Source organism: Pleurodeles waltl, chromosome 12 (genome assembly GCF_031143425.1).
Source record: "Pleurodeles waltl isolate 20211129_DDA chromosome 12, aPleWal1.hap1.20221129, whole genome shotgun sequence".
Lineage (NCBI taxonomy): Eukaryota > Metazoa > Chordata > Amphibia > Caudata > Salamandridae > Pleurodeles > Pleurodeles waltl.
The window spans coordinates 434,527,292-434,549,517 of record NC_090451.1 but is presented as its reverse complement, the minus strand read 5'-3'; the positions used below and the strand labels follow the sequence as shown (position 1 = coordinate 434,549,517).

Genomic DNA, 22,226 nt, shown 5'->3' with positions numbered 1-22,226 from the left:
AAAGAAATTGATAACGGATATTCCTTCTCTGTTTGCACACCTGACAATGACGCCATGTTCCTTTCTCCTCAGGAATTTGCATTAAGTGCGGGAAAGGGGTGTACGGAGCGAGTCAAGCCTGCCAGGCGATGGGGAGCCTCTTCCATACCAACTGCTTCACCTGCTGCTCGTGTGGTGAGTCACTCGGCCGCCGTAAAGTGCTTTCCGATGTTTAGATCCATTAACGAGTCGTCACACTAATGGGGAAACACTGCCTGTAAATCTGCCAGCAGCTGCCCTAATGAGGGCTCGCGGAGCCTTGTTGCCTCTGGGCAGAGGAGACGGCTTATTGAATAACCCGGACGTGCGGCGGCTACACGCATCCTACTGTGTGGGGAGGGAGGGGGAGGAGCGCTGTTGGTTTTGCGGTTTGCAGGCAGTCTTCGTTAAACAAGAGTGTTATGATATGTCGAACAAACGCCTCCCGTTTCAGCTTCTTGCAGCCTCCCTTTACCCAGCTAAAAGGCTGTTTAGGCGCTGGTTGAAAATGCCTCTCAAGAGGGCTGATCCCGCTTCAAGGCACTATGACTTGCATAAGGGCAGTTGAATATAGTTGTTGGTTAATGAGATGTTGCCAGCAGATTTCTTCCACCCTTGTTCGCTTCAGTGGGTGATGTAAGGGAAAGAACGTGTTTGAAACGGTGAAGTCCAGTAAATGTGAGAATGATTTGGGACTAAGTACAGTCATGGGAATTCAGTAAAGAATCAGAAGAAGGTCGCTCACGAGCAGCACAAAAATACACTTGTGCTCCGAGACTCTGAAAGCTGAAACAAGATTTAACTTTTTATTTAGCAACTTGCGGGCACCTTACCACAAGGGACCTAACATACTTGAAAGTATGCTGTGTCTTCCAGGAGTGGCCGCTTTGCACCCCCCTGCTTGAACATTAAAGTGCACACCCAGTAGGTAGACCGCTATTTCAAGCACGCCTGCTCATGACTGCCCTGCTAACTTCAGTTTACCATTTATATGTCCAGGGATGAACAGCGTAGTCCTGATTAGCCACCTCGTCTGAACTTGCGCTGCAGAGCATTTGCCCCTTGAACTGCGCAGTGTGCCCGTTGAATGATTAATTCAAAGGTTTTGTGGAGGCAGGCGGTGGAGGGGGTAGTGCTGTTGTTTGATTGCGATTTCAATGGACTAAGAATGTATGTCCCATTGACCGACCAGCATTGCTCCCTGATGACGCCTTCCAACCCATCTAGTCTGTAGGCGACTTTGCCCAGCCTTCAGTCCTTCCCCAGGTCAGGCGTTTTTTGGGCTTGTGATCAGGACACTGGTTGGGAGAAGCAGCGTCCAAGCAATGGAAGGAACTGTTATTTGCCATCCGTATAGCACACAATCGGCTATCACTATTGTACATTTTAGTTCGGTTGTTGACAATCCATTGTTGTCTTTTTTTCTGAGGATATGTTTTGTTGGAATGGACTGAAATAATGCATGATTCAGGGTTGTGAGTGTCTTCTGCTGCACGATCTGTGCAATTATGTAGTTGATTATGCGCAGTGTAAAGAGCAGGCGAAGGCCATTTTGGTCTGTGTGATCATTGAAAATGGGGACAGTAAGTGGGAGAAAAATGCATTTGGTTGAAAGATTTCTTCAGTAAGTGAGAGAGGAAGTCTACCTCTCAATGAAGAGCTTGTGAGAAACAAAGGCAGTGTGCTAGATATTGATGAGAGAGATTTGCTGTACTTCATCTCTTGGGCCCTATGCAGATACAACTGTCATGTCATTGGTCAAACTAGCTGAACCACGCAGAGCTCAGTGTGATAAGTAGCCTTGTCCGTGAGTGGGTCAGAGTCTTGCCAGTGGCGTAACGCAAACTGATGGGGCAATCTGCAGAACATGATCAGGAGCCCCTGAATCTCCCATACCTCACAGATATTGATTGACCTTGGGCTAACTGGGGTCCCCTTAGAAGGATTGGGGCCAGTGCTTAATTTGTAAATAAAAAGGTGCCGGTGTTCAAAGCTGTCCTCTTAAACATGCGGCTGCTGCAATTAAAAGTGCAAGCACATAATAGTGAGGCAGCGTAATCTTTACGCCACCTCAGGCCTTTTCCATCCATTTATAGTTACTCCATGCCCCTTCAGCTCACTCTGTCAGCTTCCTGCTTTCCCCCTTTCTGACGCTTTTTCGTTTTTTTCTTCCTCCATCTTTCCCACGTGTCTTTTGCTCGCAGTAAATGCTTGAGCAAGAAAACAAAGCGCCGGCCCTCAGAAATAAGTGCCGGTGCTCAGCACCGGAAACAACAAGCTCAAATTAAGCACTGGTTGGGGCCCCTCCTGTGCTAAAGGGGTTGTGGGACGCCCCTGACTCCTGCTTTCCCATCATATTGATCGATAAGTGACATATGGAAGTACAGGCAATAGAGGCAAGCAGTAAGCACTTATCCCAATATCTGTGACGAGTTAGAGTACAAGGATTCCAAAATCCCTAATCATTTTGAAAAATACTTTGATGTCCGCTGATGTTGCCTTTCTTAACAGAAGCTGACGAAGGACACGGTAAGTAGTCTGAATTGTAAGAATATTCAGGACAAGTGGCATCTTGTTCTTGCAAGAAGGTATATGCATGCGGCTTTTGAAATGAACAGGTGGCTACATTAAATGCCTCCGTGAACCTCTGGCCATTATGCTTTAAAAGTAGAACACCCCGCGTGTGATGAACGACCTGTATCCTGTTGTTCAGAACAGATGAGACTTTAGACTCCAGAGTTGTGAACGGCATCCTTTGGGATATTTCACTACTACTCACTGTACTACTTACTAGGCTATCCTCAGAACTGACAGTGTGACGAAGTGGAGGCAGTCTCTTCGGAACCGCCATGGCAGGATCCGGTTTACATCTGTGTGAGAGCCTTTAGGAGCTTCCTGTTGATCGATTGATTAACCGTCCAGCGGTAAAAGGTTTGCTGTTATCAGTAAAACATATTGGCAGTAGTGCATTTTGTTGTTGTTGACGTACCGCTTATCTCATTGGTAAAACACAAACTATGGTCAATTCAAAAATTGTTCAGTGACGACTTTTGTGCTTCATTGTAAGTGCGACACAGACCACTGTGGAGGGAGAATACAAGGTTTACCCGTTGAAGAGGTTGTTATTCAGTGCAGTGTTATGTTTGTCAGTATAGGCTGCTTCTATGGTGAGGTGTTTTGCAAGCACTATGAGAGGATGTTGTTTTGAGTCCAGTTGATTAAGGGTGTGTTACGCCTGATCGTAGGTGAATGCATGAAATCTAACCGTTTGCTCAGGGTCTGATGATTTGTTCTGCTTTCTTGGCCTGTCCTTCATTGCTTTCTTCACAAATGTCTGGTATGTTTTAATTCGAATGTTTTGACTATCAGCACTTATGAAGCATCCCTTCTTGTTACCAATTTTGAGACAGTGTCGAAGGCGCATATTGTGGCTCATTATAATCTCAGCATATGATGACGGATGCCACGTGTTTCTAAGTATCTCAAACCAATATTTAAGTTCAGGCGTCAAACCATTCACTGTTTTCAGTAGCGGTCTATGAGATGCTTCATGTTAATATCTTTACAGTTGCTGTCTCTGATGCGTGTGTGCAACTTTCCACTGAAGCAAGGCTCAAAATAATGGTGCATCACATTAATGTATTATTAGTCAAAGGGAAAAGTGTAAGATTTCCCTTTTTTCTTTAGAGAGAAAATACTGATGTAGTATTTCATTGATAAGTTGTAAGTTAACTATATCAATGCTAGAAAGTCAAACAGAGACCCTCTTCGACTGAAGGGTAGAACTAGTAGCTCTTTATTTCACCACAGTGGTGTGCCGACATGTCCTGCAATGCAGTTTAATTGCCACAAACTACAAATCTTTTGTGTATCATATTTTACTTCTGGGGCGCTTCTTGGCAGCAATGTATATTTTCCAAATTGTGTTTTAAGCCTTTTCTTATTACAAGCAGCAGTTCATGAATGGCCCAATCCTTGGTTTTTACGATTTATTTGTCCTAATATTCAACGGGTTCAGACACATGTGGTGTGAACAGTGAATGGAAAACATGTGTTAATGTAGGGCTTTCGGTAATTCAAGTCTTCGCTAATTCCCAGAAGATTATTTAAATTAATCCACTCTTTAGAGAAGGCCCCAGTAAAACAAAATCCACTGTTTGAAAATGCATTGTTTTATTATGCCAAATATCGGTCGATGAGCAATACAACAAAATGATAGAAGGAAGGCTAGAAATATTCTCCGTCATTGGTAGTTGTACAGGATGCATTCATATCCCTCTTTATTTCACCCAACCTACCCCACCCTTCCACTCTCAACAGAGATTATCCCTGGGAAAATGAGTCATGGTCTTGTACCAGTAGGAACAGTCCAACCCCAACTGCTATGCGAGTTCCTCTCCAGACATGAGCGCTAGCAACCCAAGACTGGTTTTGGCATCATCAGTGGGGTATAGCTTGAGTCCTGTAGCTCAGTGAGTCGTGCAGTGCTCCAAATGTGTAAATACCAGATGCTGAGATTAATTGAAGCAATCCACCCAACACCTTTTTTTCCTCATTGTGACGCCCTGAGCATGAGAATTACGCCCAGTCATGGGTACCGTGCTCACGGTGCCATAGGACTCGAGCACAGTGTCGAGTCACAGACCTAATTAGGCAGGTTACCAGTCTGAGGTTGCTTTTTGTTTCCTTCTAGAGGGGACCAGGTCTGGCAGATTGCATTGAACCGCTAACAATGAAAACAAAAAAATTTCTAACAACAATTTACCACAATGCATAAAATAAAATCAGCCACCTGTAATTCGCTCAGCAATGTTGTGTACATCGAGACAGTTACGTAAACATGATTCTAACTATGCAGTGTACACAAATACATTTCTTTGTTAACAGCAGAACAGTTCATCATCCATATTCACGAGAAAAAGCTTTCCAAATTGCAAAATGTTTCTCTCCCTGATTTAGTAGGTCTTACTCCTGAAAATATCAGTAAGACACACCTGAGTTGCAACTACTCATGGAAACTGCTTTGTAAATCAGGCCTGTGTATTGAGGTGTAATTCTCTTCTGAGAAAGCTACTCAAAGAAAAAACCTAGTGAATATGTCCCAGTATCCCAAGTGAATACGTTGAGGTTGTGTAGCAGAAGTGAAGTAGAAAAACATGTTAAAAACGAGTCCCATACTGTATTATTTTCAATTTATAGTATTATATACAGCGTAATGTGGCCTACTAAAAACTTACTTTATTAATAATTTTAGGTAATTGTCTTGTGATTGCCATTGTATGACTGAATCATTGACAATTATCAGGACTGAGTTATTAGTCTTACTGGCCAAGCCACTTCACCACTGTTACTTATGAAACAATATATAATGAATGTTAGTTACATTCAACAGGGACAAACTCCAAGTTCTTGACAGTTTATTAGGTGTTGTGACTGACACACACGCACATTGAAGGTTACTTGGATGACTTTCGTCCACCTTAGTTTTCAAACTATTGCATTTTTCACTCATGGTTATCTGTACTGACATGACCATAGAGAAAAATATTGTAGGTTAATTATATTGGAAGAGATCCTCTTCTTACTTTTATTGAGAAAATGCGAAAAGGTGCTTAAATACAAGTAATGAATATAGGACAATATAGAAAAAACATAAAAATAGTGATCAATCCAACGTTCAGTAACACCTCATGAGATTCATGAAGATTTATCAGTGTAGTCCTGCTCAAGAGTAAGTCGCACCTAATTATAGTAACATTTTTAGGTTGAAGCGTACCAAACAGTGCAACTATATGGTGGTGAAAAACGTATTGGAGACATGTTGATAGGTGAACTGGAAAGCAACTCTGCTCATTACTTTGCATTGACCTTTTGTTTTGTCAGTCTTATTTTCTTGCTTTCTAGTGGATTATTTTCTTTGTTTTGGCACTTCCATCTATTCTTTGTTCCTCCAGTGCAGCATAGCTTGTTTACCATCTTCCTGATTGGCTCATTTTATCATTTCACACCTGATTTTTGTGAACTTTTTTCTTTTTCTAAAAGCACTCCACGTGAGTGCATGCATGTACCCCATTCTCTGTGTTTTCCAACTTCTCCCAGCGCGTTTCTTTTCATAACATTATTTAAGTTCTACTTTCAACACCTTTTTCCAATGAGTGACACTCATTACATTAACAGTTTTATACAGATTTGCCCTTTTATTTGCTCTTCCGTGCTCTTTTGTGCACTATCCATTTTAAACCATTCCATATACGACCTTTCCCATATGTCTAAGTGTACACTTTATTTCTTATCGTTAACTTTGTCATAATTAAAAAAAAATGTAAACCACAATTTACTTTTCTTAAGCATTCCAAGAGGGTGCACATGTTTTTACCATTCAGCGTGTTTGCCCGTTTCTCTCAGCAAGTTTCTTTTCATAATATTATAAAAAGTTAATTTTCCACAAGTCTGCTTACCCTCCATCCACCCCCATGTTGCTTCCCTGGCCATTCAGGTTGTTTTCCCCATCTGTTTTCTTTCCCCACACCTGCGTTCTCTGATCCACCCGTTTGTGTTAACTTTTTTTTTTTTTTGTGTGTGTTTACTGATCCAACTGAGATCGGTAAACAAAAGGAAAAAAAACACCTGGGTAAGTTTGTGGGAGTGTGCATGGTTGGAGGGCTCACCAGGGATGCTGCGCGCTAAAATCATTGACAAAGCCATTTGGTCCCAAAGGTCATACTTTTTGACCTTGCCAATGCTCGTTCCGTAAGTAGATGTGACGTGCCCATGCAAACTTAGGAGTACGTGTGAAGTATTTCACTCTTGCTCAAACAAAGATGTTTGTTATTCCGACCCCTCCGATACCTCTTTCATCTAGACTAACTGAAAGAATAAGTTTAGCACATATTTCCAATTTTAATTAAGTAAATGTGTTATGTAAGGTTGAAGGTCCCTTTCCTTGGTGCCTGCTGGTGTTACATTGTAGTAGAGACTAATAGAATGCACACCGTCTCAGTCACACACACTTATTTGGAAACTAGTGATGTCCATTTGTTTCTCACATTGACAGTCTCCCTCTTACGTGAAGGATGTCCTTAAACTTTTCATGACGTTTTGAAATGTCATAATTTTCATAAAAAGCTCATCAAGGATTTAATTGGTCGAGTCAACATTTTTGACAGTTTGAAGGCGAACACTGGCTTATAGTGCACACAGCAATATACATATATAAAGAAGAGTGTATATATGTCACCAGCCAGTAGGTATTCATAGTTAGGGCCAACCTTTCCCATAGAAAAAGTGTTTTTTGTTTTGCTAATAAGTTTGGCACTGTTTGACAAATCTTGATAACATTTCCAAAACTAGTACGCTAGTTAGTTCAGTTGTGTCTGGAAAGTTTGGGGGTAATTTATCAAGAGGGGGCTAAGAAAAAGGGAATGCTTTCCCCGCATACAATATGTATAAGGGTTTTGCATTTTGTGAACATGATTACAGTCTGAACTGCTGAACAGATTTACACCAAATTTGGCTCAAAGCTAAATCCTGGTCCAGAAAGATTTTTATGTTATTTGGTGCATATCTGTTCAGTAGTTCCGGAGTTCTTTAAATGAAAAAAATATAGATATCCACGGACACGGATCCTTCGTGGACCGTCGGGTACCCACGGATCTGAAACCCAATGGGAAAAACAGACCTCACCCACTCAGACATCACACCTCCACCATGCATGGCCAAATGCCATGTGTGGTGGTGCTTGTATTAGCATATAGTATTGATACATTACTTTACAATAAAAAAAAAAAACAGAAATTTGCTGAAAAAAAAACAAAGGTTACAGGTATGTTATAGTTAGGTTCACATTTTACCCACACAGAGCTATAGAATTTCATCAGCTATAGTTACACTTATCTGAAGAAACTATAGCTCGTGCTCTTAATTAACTCTAGGATACAAGTTATAGTTTCTTAACATAAGTTTAACTATAACTAATGAATTTCTATGGTTTTGTGTGTGTAAAACATGAACTTAACTATAACGTCCCTGTAACTTTTGTTTTTTTCAGTGATAGATATATCGATATCGAATCCTTGACTTGTAAACTGGTGATGCATAATTTTTGTGAATACATCATGCGTTGCAGGAGTGACGACATAATGTAATTGTTAATATGTATATTGTGTGCCTTAATGTTACTAATGCAAAGTGGAGCATCTAAATCGTATTATTGAAGGTGCTTTCACAGTGGAGGGTTAGAGGTTCATGTTTGTGTTACATTTTGATTTATATTGCTATGTTAAATTGTATATAATCATGTTTCATTTACAATTCCTGCTTTCATTTATAATTGCAAGATGCATTCATAATTATGTATTTCAAATGTACATTACATGTTCTATTAAGTTAGTGTAACTGAAGGCCTGAAACATTTGGTCTCTTGTATTTAACCCTCAAATGAAGTTCTGCTCGTGCTTCAATTTTCTTTCTTTGCAGGTGCGTTGGTGCGAGTCTGCAGTTCATGAAAGGCATGTTGTGTGTTGAAGATTGTGGGGCATGGGAGGATACATTGGCGCGGGCAAGGATCGCTAACAAACTGAAAAGAAAAGACTCATGTTTGTGTACCTAACACAGGGAAACATTCAAGGTCGTTCTGATGTTCGACTCATGGGATAAAAACCTGAGGGGAGTCGCAAATTTTAATTGTGCAAGGAAGATGGAAAATTACTGGTGTTGATGACATGGTTTTCTTGAAGGTTCTGTAGGCTCAATTGGTATTCACCTAGTTAGATGAGAGCAGATTCCCTTGAGACGTGGAGGGGTACAGATCTCTCTACTCTTTACTCCTTTGTGTGGCTTTATGTATACAACTTTTTATCAAAACTTATACTGAGGTTTCTGTCATGCTGATACTTTTCTATATTCCCTGAGACCTAATTAGGATTTTCCCTTAGTTCACGGTATTTAAATGAACTTAGATTCTCCAATGATTAGGCAAGAGGACCACAACGTATGTACAGATCATCAGATTATGTTTCTCATCTTTTGTATTGCCTCAACTGAAATTCTCGTGTGCCTTATGCTTCTATGAATCATTAAACGCTTTACTTCACCCTTGGTGATTTTTGTACTCCTGTAGCGTGTGTTTGAGATTCATCGAGATTCATTTACATTAGTTTGGCTCTTAATTTGTAATAAACCTTTGGACTTTATCTACCGCCTCCTGGATTTTATGTGTGACAAATTAGGTTGCACTGTCAATTGAATGGAAAGGTTCATCGTTAACCCTCATTTACCTCTCAAGCACCCTAGTAAGGTCCATTGGAAGAAGGAAAATAAGAATATGGGCCCAGAGTGTCATCAGAACAATTATGCAGTGTGAACATAGCCTCAAAGTGAATGCAATACAGATGATGTTAACACCCACAAAGAGCACTTCAACACTTATCAGGACAATTTACAGCATGGATGTCAATTTACAAAAATGCCAGAGGTAGCAGAAGTGAAATCACATGCCCTTTGACCTCCACTTTCACTCACACACAGACATACATACATACAAATGCGCACAAAATCACACTTGCATACCCTTTCTCACATAAATATACTCTCACCCGCAAGCACACGAACAACATACATTTAAAAGTGTTTTCTACTTACCTCAGCTGCCATTTTTATTACCTAATAGTGAATAATATATTATTGTTCACTATTAGTGTCATCAAAACTGACAGATATCAAACAGAGAGTGGAGCCCCAACTGACATCTGTAAGGACAAGCCACTGTGTTCTGGCACTAAATTTGCCCTCTCTGAGGCCACAGGTTGCAAAGGCAGTGCCAGGGGTTGCAAAAGGCAAGCCAGGTGTTGCAGCTGCGACCTTTGGTGATCATTAAATGATGCTAACAGGCACCCAAAAAGATATGGTACAGTGGTCCTAAAAGTATGAAACCGTCATCAGACTACCTCTCTTTAAAAAAAAAAAAAAATTGTAAACTTTTTTTTAGGAGGAACATAGGAAGAAATGTTATGTGCACATTATTATTCCACTAACGAGGTGTCACAGGAACATGTAAAAATGAAAATAAATCGAGAACTTTACTAAACGTAGAATTGTACTGCACTGTACACATTGCATATTAGACTGCAAACTTAAGGTTAGGAAATAATGTGTTAGCAATGTACGTTGATGCCATACAGACTTGCCTGTACTATACAATGTTAACTATGCACATATTTTGTAAAAGATTGTTCCCGTATAACCGTCATAGGTTTCAACTTACGGACAGGTGTAAATAGGCTTTGTAGAGCTATATAACACAATCTTTGAGCTTTAGGCTTATCTCACGCACAAATTGCGCGCCAGTGCACCAATACTCATGCACGAGAAGGGATAAAAAGAAAAATATAATACTTTTCATAGCTGTGATTTGTGCCACAGAATGCTGTAACAAAGGATTCTCCTCAGACGTGGGAGCTCTGCTTGGAATGTTCTGCCACTCGGATGGACATGCACTTGCACATATACACAAACACACAGTGATCATCTCACACAAGTACAAACACACACAGGCACACACTCTCACATTCATGCTTTTTATCCCATCAAAATGATCAAGTCAGCAGATCCACATATGAAGATGAATGGAGAAACACTGAACTCATGGTATCCAAATTAGCCAAGTATAGGTAGTCTAAGGGAGGACTTACAAAGCTGACAAAAAGTTATTCACAAGTGTTTGTTACCCGCACAATTAAAGATAATTTTGGACTTCATTTCAGAGTGAGGTCAATAAACATAAGAGTGGAACTGGTTCACTGAAACTTTTTTTTTGGGGGGGAAGTTATTTTCCAGTACTAAATCTCGTATCAAGACATTCCTTTGTCTATTTTAAAACAGTACTCTGTTGAAGCAAAGAAGGGGTAAATGGAGCTAAAAATGTAGCCTAGTTTTCTGGAACGAACTGTTCTATGGTTTGGAGGAAGGTACTACATCTTTCTAGAGATGTCTCCCTCCTTACTCTTTTTTTCTGATATGAAAAATATCATAAAGAAATCTAAAAACACTAAGATGTATCACACAATTAGTATAACTTGAATGTGATCCTTTATATCCCATGTACCTGATGTGCATAATTCTATTACTCCCTGGCTCTGGAATGTTTCATCTGATGGTAAAGGGTGCAATTGTTTCTCAATTGACGTTCCTTTGTTTGTGTCCTCTTTTAGTTTGTGTAGAGAACCTTTGCCGCCGCTTTCCCCCAGATTGTCAGGTTCAAGGGCTGTCTATTCATTTATCTAGGTTCCTCAATGACTATGTAGAAGTCATGGCCAACATCTCCAGATGTTCTAGTTTGTACATGCGGTTCAGATTTTGCTCCAGCAAGGCTTAGGGCCTGATTATGAGTTTGGTGGTCCCAATGAAGGACTGCCAAACTCGCGGGTAGGTCGCTACCGCCATGGCGGGGACACCACCGCCATGGTGGTAGCGACCTCCCCGCGAGTTTGGCAGGTGTACCCCCCTCCCCACACTACTACAAGATTTCCACTGGTCTCACCTGGCTGATTGGCAGAAACCTTGAAATAAAGCACCCCCCCATCAGACCGGCGGGAACAGTGCTATAAGATAGCACTCTGCTCCCTTAATGGAGCTGAGTGCTATCTCATACCACAGAGGGGGCTGACCTGTATTGGACTACAGTTGTCACAAAAGGCAGTAAACCAAAATATAAACATAAATACCCTGATGTTAGTTTAAAAAAACAAATCTAGTTTTTGTTACGGAAAGGGTTCTTTATTTAATGATACAGTTCTGTTTGAGCATCTGCACAACAACAATCCTTGTACTTTTAGTTTCGCACTGATTATTACCCCCTTTGGAGCTGTTGGTTTTCCAGGAGTTCGTCATCCGCTAGTTTGTTTGCAACATTCCCTTTCAGATTGGAACTCCTGCCATCCAGTAGGTATTTTGAAATGTTTGTATTGCCTCAGAAATAGATCTGCTCTTAAATGTAAATGTTTGTTGTCTTGTTTGGCATTGTGGCCATGTAGAAGAAGGCCAAGTCTACACAGAGGCTTACCAACTAAGTAGTATAGGCTAGTGGAGAGCAGTTTCAGTTTAAGTACCATTTGCTTGATGGAATCAGGAATGCTATTAAAGCCCTCACCCTGAGAGTATTTGGGGTTGAAACATGTCTAGCTATTTCACATCAAGAGTCTATGAAGGGCTCCTAACTTGATCACAAGCTTTATGCTGCCTCATTTATAACTGCACCAATACTCCAGTCTCTTTAACGGCCGCGGTTTACACCATAATTGAAACTAGCATTGGCAAAGCCAACAGATCTTGCCCTCGATGTGGATGCTGACCCTGGGAGTGCCAATACAAACATGAAGTAAAAGAGTGTGTGTGCAGGCACAAAGCACATATTTAGGAATGGTAAGAAAAACATTACAAAATGACTACCATGTGTGAGCATACATCAAAACTCATGCTCCTGTGGTGCATCATGATGCGTTGCTGGCCATTTTGGCATATTTTGTTTTTAATTTTAATTAAAGTTTTTATTTAATTTTATTTGGCCATCGGCCTTGTAAGAATTGTAAAGTGCACACTAGCACATAAATCAGAGGCAAGTAGCAGTAGCTCTCACCAGACAGCTAGATCTGTCTATACGTGGGACTTAAAAAGCCTTAATGGGACCTGTTAACCAGCAGGAATCAACATCCTGGTGCTCCTATGCCACTGCCTGTGAAAATAATGGAGAACATGGCTATCGCTCAGATGGATGCATGTTTGTTTTTTTGTTTTTAACTCAGTGGTGCAGGAGAATGGCAACCAGAGTACAAGCCTAACCAGGCACACACGTACCCTTATGAGATATGCCGAATAAGATTCCAAAGCACCTTCTGTAAGAAACTCTCATGCTTTTGGACCGTTTTTTTGATCCGGGTTCAAAACCCTTGAAATACTTCTCCTGATCTGCAGGATTAAAAGCATTGCAGAGGATTCCAGTGTTGCAATGGGATGGGTTTGTGTATTTTATCATTTCTTGTTTAAAGCATTGAAGTCCTTAGGGTTTCTGGGCGATTCAGTGATAATCTTGTTGCATTTTGCTCACATTCTCAAATTGTGATGGAGTGCAGTAGTACTTAGTTCCTATTCTCAGAGGCAGTAGACCGCCCTTTTCCCCTTTATCTTCACTATTTAATACAAATAGTAACTTTTGATGATTGTACCAGGACAAAATGTTAATGTACTAGAAATCGTAATTGGTGATATATGCTACAAAACACTGCATCATGTAGGCGATGCATTGCTATTTATCTCAAGGCCTAGTATCTCTGTCCTAACATTTGAAACCTGATTATGATGCTGTTATCTCTTTCCGGTTAGCAGATAAAGTGGGGCAAGTCACAGGTGATGCACAATGTTATGTATACTTTAAGTAATCTTGATCAAAGGAATTGTTCCTGACTACTGAACCAGCTCAACATTTTAGTCGTCTTTACTTAAAGGCTTGGGTCTGATACTCTACATTTAAATGTTGTCCCAACGTTAACGTCTTCGTAGGTAGACACCGAAAGATGACACTTAGTCTTGGTCCATGGGCTAGAATACATACAGGCAACATGATAGTTTTACCAAAGTCTGGCTTACATTTAGCAATATTTCATTTCTAGGATTACAAAAAAGCAACATGATGTAGCGTGGAAGTTCAGATCAAATCAGTAGCAGGTTGAATCATAAGGAAGAATAAAACTTCCTGGATTGAAATGTAAGGAATATTAGTATCTCCTCTTTAAATCAGTTTGATCACCAAGTGTGGCAACACATTGTTGTCGTTCCTGGAAACAGTAAAATCGACCGGGAAGGTCCCTTCTTATGCTGCAAAAAGGAAATCCCTGAAGATATTTCTTCTGAATATGGCGACGGTTTGAGGGGACCCATATTTTACTGAAAGTAGCAAACCAATAATCCGGAAACCTTGACTCAAGACAGGCATAATCGGGGTATAGCAAGTATGAAATTGGGGTTGCATGCTTTCCTGGGATTGCATCAAATAAGAGCTTGTAGTCTGCGCCCAAAGAAAGGGAAATACCAATATCTGTTCTCTGCTTAAGAAGTTTCCGTGCTCCTATATATTACCTCCAGGCCCTGTGCCCTGACAGCTTTGATAACATCAGAGATTATCAAGAGGATATTTCTGGAGCCCGTCTTATAAAGAATGGGTCTCTATTATCGAAAACAAGCAAAGTTACTTCAGATACCAAACATAGTATATGCCACTGAGAAAGCAGTAGAGATTGTACTGGACTCATTCGCTAATTCTGTAACATGATTAGCAGATTCTGGTCTGAGGAGAAACTGGATCCTTTTAATTACTGGAATCAATTTAAATTTCTTTAAATAAGTTCACCTTTTTGTCTCTTCTGTTAGGTGTGGACATGAATGTTTCAGTGGGTACAGAGAACCGTTCTGATTGGATAGATAATTATTCTGATAGTTCGAAATTCCAGTAAAAAGCCCAAAATAAAACATTATACTTAGGCAGAGACTGATCTTGCTTAGGTGGAACAGATGTAATTTAGGAGCTACGGCCAGGATCCCCACTAAAATGTTATCTGCATCATGTTAGGTTCACGAAGTTCAGTATCCTCCATCAGGTGTTTGTCTCGGACAGTTGTTAGATTGACAAATGCATGTTCTCCTTTAGATTAGATCCTACTTAACAAATGAATCTCTCCATCACAGATTCACATTGTATTCTTAGATGGCATTTTTATGTTCTACTTTGTTCCTTTTTAACTCAATGTTCAGTTTATTCTTAAGTTGTCATAGAATTAACTCTGGTCTCTTGACTTTTTAATTTTTTAAAACATTTTTTACTATGATTACGATACGATACATTCTCGATGAATACATACATCTTGCTTGATATCAAATTTTAATTTATTCGATGGTCAGGTTGGTATTTGTTGTTGGAATCTAAGAAGAAAAAAAAAAGTCCCAAAAAGACAAAATGGATCTTTCTTAGCTGAAAATGTGTTCAGATGCCAACAAGTTGATGGTAGTTGTATCAAAGCCCATTACACAGAGGTATGTTTGTTGAAGATGCAAGCTATATGTATAAAATCATTGTCAGTGACAACCACCAACTTTCTCCACAATATTCGAACAGTTGAATCAACATTCTGGAGCTCACATTCAAAATTAAAACCCATTACAAACTACAGGTGCTAAAGCAAGACACGTCAAACACTGTATTAGTCTCACAACCAATCCTTTAGTGCTGCGCAGTGGTGTCTCTCAAGGTCTGTGCCTGTTTCCTCTATTGAATATTTACCTTAAAACACTCGGTTTGGCATCCACCAAAGGAATCCAGAAGGCTAGGGTTCAGTGTAGCAGTTGCCCTGGCATATCTTTTCAGTGCCATCCATGGCTAAATCTCAGATGAGGTTTTTGTTTTTGATCTGCTGTCACAATGGCATATCACATCAATTACATTGTTGTGTCATCCAAGAACTGCATTAAAAATATTTTTGCATTAGACCCTTCTTAACAAAACAGTGTAGAGTTGGCTCCCAGATTATTGCCATGCTCAATTGCTGTGTGGCATGGAATATCAACTCCAAGTGTCTGAAAGCACAGTGAGCAGAGTGGTAATGAACGTCTGTTGCAAGGACCATATTAAACCTCTACGTGGACTTGTGTCTTGGGCGCATGTGAAAGCTAGAGTGAAATTTCTTTCAGGATCACCCACAAAGGCCTAATTAAGAATGACTTTGAATATCTTAAGTGTATTTTCCAAATATATTCCCCTTACAACTGCCCTTGCTAGAGTATGAAAATGTTCTGCCCTCTACTAGAATTAAAAGTGTGATAGCAGATGAAGATAGTCCCATACGCAACTGAAGTATGGCATGGATTTCTGTTATATCTAAGGCCCCGACAGAACATAATGGTAGTCAGAGGAGCCATTAACATGCTCTTGTATTCTCCTGTATTCTTTCTGCTTGCACTTTGATGCCCGTTGTGGTTTTTGACGTTTTATAATACAATGATCATTGATTGCATTTACATATACATAAAGGGACAACAGGAGAGTCTTGTTGGTGATGGTGTTTATTTGGATTTTAATTTCTTTTGGGAAGCAACTGTTTGTGATTGTTCTTATAATTGTTGATTCCGTGTATCAATTCTGGTATCACCTGATATTCTTTAGTCTTTCTTGGCTACTCCTCAGGATAATAGTAAGTGAAGTCACTGTAGGAGGCTGGCCTGGCTTGTAGTGGGTACCAAGGGGTACTTACACTCTGTACCAGGTCCAGTTATCCCTTATTAGTGTAGAAGAGGTGTTTCTAGCAGCTTAGGCTGATAGAAGGTAGCTATAGCAGAGCAGCTTAGGCTGAACTAGGAGACATGCAAAGCTCCTACTATACCACTGGTGTCACATGCACAATATCATAAGAAAACACAATAAACAGATATACTAAAAATAAAAGTACTTTATTTTTATTGTATTGTATTGTATTGTAATCGTATTTATATAGCGCTTACTACCCCTGACGAGGCGTCAAAGTGCTTTTCGATGAGTAGCACGCTACTCTGGAACCCAACAAGAATTAGTGATGGATTAGTATCGTTAAATAATGAGTACAGTTTTAGTATTATTATGAGTTAATTTGAGCCGCGGATATGAGAGTTTGTTAGTTAGATTGACTGGAGTAGTGGAGGGGTGGAGGAGGAAAGAAATCCAGAAGTGTTAATTGGGAGTATATCCTTCATTTACTCAACCCAAAGGCTTAGGATGAGTAAAGGGGGGCGGAGGGGGAAGAGTATGTGGAGTGTACTTTATTTTTATGACAATATGCCAAAAGTATCTCAGTGAGTACCCTCAGTATGAGGATGCCAAATATACACAAGATATATGTACACAATACCAAAATTATGCAGTAATAGCAAAAGGAAGTAACGCAAGCAGTGTAAAGTTACAATAGATTGCAATAGGAGCACATAGGTATAGGGGCAACACAAACCATATACTCCAAAAGTGGAATGCGAACCACGAATGGACCCCAAACCTATGTGAGCTTGTAGAGGGTTGCTAGGACTGTAAGAACACAGTGAGGGTTAGAAAAATAGCCCACCCCAAGACCCTGAAAAGTAGGTGTAAAGTGCACCTATATCCCCCAGAGAGCACAGAAGTCGTGATAGGGGGTTACTGCAAGGAAGACCAACACCAGCAAAGCAACCAAAGTGGATTTCCGGACCTGAGTACCTGTGGAACAAGGGGACTAAGTCCAAGAGTCGCGACAATGTCGAGAGTGGGCAGATGCCCAGGAAATGCCAGCTGAGGGTGCAAAGAAGCTGCCACTGGATGGTAGAAGCTGTGGATTCTGCAAGAACGAAGAGGGCTAGAAACTTCCCCTTTGGAGGATGGATGTCCCACATCGTGAAGAAGCTTGCAGCTTCCCACGCAGAAAGACCGCAAACAAGCCTTGCTAGCTGCAAGGGTCGCGGTTAGGGTTTTTGGATGCTGCTGTGGCCCAGGAGGGACCAGGATGTCACCACTTGGATGAGGAGACAGAGGGGGCGCCCAGCAAGTCAGGGAGCCCTCACAGAAGCAGGCAGCACCCGCAGAAGTACCTGAACAGGCACTTAGAAGAAAAGTGAACCGGAGTCCACCCGAAGTCACAAAAGGGAGTCCCACGACGCCGGAGGACAACTCAGAAGGTTGTGCACTGCAGGTTAGAGTGTCGGGGACCCAGGCTTGGCTGTGCACGAAGAAAATCCTGGAAGAGTGCACAGGAGCCGGAGCAGCTGCAAATCACGCGGTACCCAGCAATGCAGTCTAGTGTGGGGAGGCAAGGACTTACCTCCACCAAACTTGGACAGAAGAGTCACTGGACTGTGGGAGTCACTTGGACAGAGTTGCTGAGTTCCAGGGACCACGCTCGTCGTCCTGAGAGGGGACCCAGAGGACCGGTGATGCAGTCTTTTGTTGCCTGCGGTTGCAGGAGGAAGATTCCGTCGACCCACGGGAGATTTCTTCAGAGCTCCTACTGCAGAAAGGAGGCAGGCTACCCCCAGAGCATGCACCACCAGGAAACAGGTGAGAAAGCGGCAGGATCAGCGATACAAGGTTGCAGTAGTCGTCTTTGCTACTTTGTTGCGGTTTTGCAGGCGTCCTGAGCAGTCAGCGGTCGATCCTTTGGCAGAAGGTGAAGAGAGAAGTGCAGAGGAACTCTGATGAGCTCTTGCATTCGGTATCTGAAGAATTCCCCAAAGCAGAGACCCTAAATAGCCAGAAAAGGAGGTTTGGCTACCTAGGAAGGAAGATAGGCTAGTAAGAAAGGTAAGAGCCTATCAGAAGGAGTCTCTGACGTCACCTGATGGCACTGGCCACTCAGAGCAGTCCAGTGTGCCAGCAACACCTCTGTTTCCAAGATGGCAGAGGTCTGGGGCACACTGGAGGAGCTCTGGGCACCTCCCCTGGGAGGTGCAGGTCAGGGGAGTGGTCACTCCCCTTTCCTTTGTCCAGTTTCGCGCCAGAGCAGGGCTGGAGGATCCCTAAACCGGTGTAGACTGGCTTATGCAGAGATAGGCAGCATCTGTGCCCATCAAAGCATTTCCAGAGGCTGGGGGAGGCTACTCCTCCCCAGCCTTCACACCTATTTCCAAAGGGAGAGGGTGTCACACCCTCTCTCAGAGGAAATCCTTTGTTCTGCCTTCCTGGGCCAGGGCTGCCTGGACCCCAGGGGGGCAGAAACCTGTCTGAGGGGTTGGCAGCAGCTGCAGTGCAAACCCTGAAAAGGCAGTTTGGCAGTACCCGGGTTCTGTGCTAGAGACCCGGGGGATCATGGAATTGTCTCCCCAATGCCAGAATGGCATTGGGGGGTGACAATTCCATGATCTTATACATGTTACATGGCCATGTTCGGAGTTACCATTGTGAAGCTATACATAGGTAGTGACCTATGTATAGCGCACGCGTGTAATGGTGTCCCCGCACTCCCAAAGTCCGGGGAATTTGCCCTGAACGATGTGGGGGCACCTTGGCTAGTGCCAGGGTGCCCACACACTAAGTAACTTTGCACACAACCTTCACCAGGTGAAGGTTAGACATATAGGTGACTTATAAGTTACTTAAGTGCAGTGGTAAATGGCTGTGAAATAACGTGGACGTTATTTCACTCAGGCTGCACTAGCAGGCCTGTGTAAGAATAGTCATATCTCCCTATGGGTTGCAAAAGAAATGCTGCAACCCATAGGGATCTCCTGGAGCCCCAATACCCTGGGTACCTCAGTACCATATACTAGGGAATTATATGGTTGTACCAGTATGCCAATGTGAATTGGTGAAATTGGTCACTAGACTTTTAGTGACAATTTGCAAAGCAGAGAGAGCATAACCACTGAGGTTCTGGTTAGCAGAGCCTCAGTGAGACAGTTAGGCATCACACAGGGAACACATACATATAGGCCACAAACCTATGAGCACTGGGGTCCTGGCTAGCAGGGTCCCAGTGACACATAACAAACATACTGACAACATAGGGTTTTCACTATGAGCACTGGGCCCTGGCTAGCAGGATCCCAGTGAGACAGTGAAAACACCCTGACATATACTCACAAACAGGCCAAAAGTGGGGGTAACAAGGCTAGAAAGAGGATACTTTCTCACAGTCACCTAGGACGGTCTAAGATTGGTGCTCACATGTGCTAGAATTACAGCCTTGTTTTCAGTCCAAGGCCCAATCTTACCACTGTGTCATGACATGGTGTGATCTTTGACAAAGCCTTTGGCTCACTCTTGACTACCATGAAACTAAACTGGTTGGACGCAATAGACTTCCTATATGAAGTACTCTACATCTGACTCGTTCCTTTCTAGACGACAAATGATTGTGAAATTTTCTCTGCAGTGGTGACATAGCACCCCATTAAGTTTGTGATGCAAGGGATTATCTTGGACTTCATCTCCCTGGCAGTTAACCAGTAGATGAGCTTCTCATTTATATGTCCATACTCGTATACCTGTTTTTTGGAAGCTCTCCAACATTGGCGGGCCTCGCCTAATGCTAGCTGCTGCAGCGAGGCCCTATCAATCTCATGTTGATGGTATAGTTTCTCAGGAGTACTTGTAGAACATTGCTTCTCTAGTCTTAGTATTTGAGTTTACAATTTAGTGATCTGACTATATTTGGTCTCTTCTTTCTGTCAGAGATATGACTTAGCAGTCCCCCTAATCGTGATATCAGTTCGGTGGTGTGGATGCAACTGTGGTGTGATTGTGAATGAGAGTTCTGCCTGTTGTGTGCAAAGATATAATCATGAACAACAAACCATTTCTCCCCAATTCCCCACACTTCCACCCCAGAAGGATCTGTTGCCCTAAATTTTCCCAGTGAACATAACAGACATTAGAGGTGGACCTACTCCTATTTAAGATCTTCCATCTAGGCTTCCAAAAGCACCCCTTTGAGATCCATCTGTGACCATCTCCTTCTGCAATCTGCTGTATTCCTCCAACCCCACAAAGGTGTTAACGAGAAAAAGCCATGACCAATTACCACAACAGTCAACAGGGAGACCTATCTTATCTCTATCTCTATCTCTATCTCTGTCTCTCTCTTTTTCTTCCCTCTTCCTCTTCTTCCTTCTCAGAATCCCTTCTGTGTCATCACCTTTCTGGGTTGGGGAGCCTTGTCCTGTCCCCCGACGACTCCCATCAGTTCCAGAGGAGTCCAGCGACTCTTTGCATCAACCTCTGCATCTACAAGATCTCACAATTTTTGGGTGGTGTGCAGTGAGTGGGGCTTGGCACCTGGGGCTGTTTATCCTCAGCCAAGAAGAGTGGTAGCTTGTGACTTTAGAGCTCCCTTCTTTCATTAACATATACATCACATACATTTCCTGCAGCTTCAGTTTGACTGCGTTGAATGATTTTTGTTGGTTATGAACCAATTTGGTGTAGTCCGGGAATATCATGATACAGGTTTGATTTAAAAAAATAAAAATAAAAAAATGCAAATTTCCTTTTTTGTGTGCTTCCTTCACGATGGCATCTCGGTCCTGATGGTATATGTGTGTGCAATCATAGGTCATGAAGGTGTTCTGGGTGGAGGTCTTTGGGCCAACGCTGTATGTGCACATTCTATAACAAACCATAGCAAGAGAGTGCCATCTGGAATCCATGACCTAAGCCACTTATCTAGAAAGAGCTCTGGGGTCGGGGTTTAAGATGCTTCTGGGTCATAGATTGTTCCAGTGTGACTGATTTTTAATGTCCTCTGCTCTGGCTTTGAAAACATGGCTGGTTGCAGTCAGCTTTAGCACAGTCTTTTTGAGCTTGGTTACCTAGTCTTCCAGCTGCGAGATTCTCACTTTGGCTTCTGACACTCTTCCTGCAACTTTCCACATCTTTCCATAGATCGTGCTAGAGAAGGGCCAAGCCCACCCCCACTTCCTCCACTTTCATTTCTACTATCTTTGTGATGTCTAGATGGCCACATGGCAACGTTGGTGGCTTCCAGTTGTTGCAGCACTGCAGCTTTCCTGGGCGCTTTAGGCTGCTCCAAAGCAGGGGGGGTGTATTTGTCAATGCATGGCTGGGTGTGCAGCTATGTCCCTTTTGTATTTTACCATTTTGTCCAATGGGCTGGAGCCCCCGTGGCAGCAGGCAGGCTTCCAATATGCCTGGTGGGCCCTGGCGCTGTTCAGTCGCTATGTTCACTTTGCAGGCAATGATGGTTGAGTAGGTTGGCGTGCTCCAACCAACCCCCGTCACTTTGTCTCACATTAGCCACATAGTGATCCTCAGGTGCACTGTGTCGGTGGCCTGCAGACAGTCGCCACACAGCTAGTCTGCTTCTGCGCTCCTTCAGGGCTCTGTCACTACTGTGCCTGACATCTGGTTACCTCAGCCGGCCACTGCCTCAGATTGTTTGGCCCCTCCACATGAGCTCATTCTCCAGTTGCAGAATGAAGGCCTGGAGTAGTCAGCAGGATTTGGTGCAACTGGCCGGCTTACCCCAATGGTTACAATGAAGCGGCTTTGACAGCCTGGGCTTCCTATTCTTCGCTGCCCTAGGCCTCCACCCACTGTCCCAGCTCCGGGTTGGAAAACACTGCTGTCAGGCCACAGCCCCAGTCCTCTCCTTCCATTAGCTCAGCGGAGGACCGCAGGGTATATCATTGGGTCTCTTTCCCAGCCAGCTTGCCGC

The 22,226-nt window shown here is 42.4% G+C and overlaps 1 protein-coding gene across 1 annotated transcript in view; it reads left to right on the top strand.

Moving 5' to 3' along the window:
* WTIP (WT1 interacting protein) overlaps positions 1-22,226 on the top strand; it is a 271,804-nt gene that overhangs the window by 73,701 nt on the left and 175,877 nt on the right. Inside the window, exon 2 of the mRNA XM_069216956.1 lies at positions 73-174. Coding sequence (XP_069073057.1) covers positions 73-174 — 102 coding nt within the window. The remainder of the gene's footprint in view (positions 1-72; positions 175-22,226) is intronic.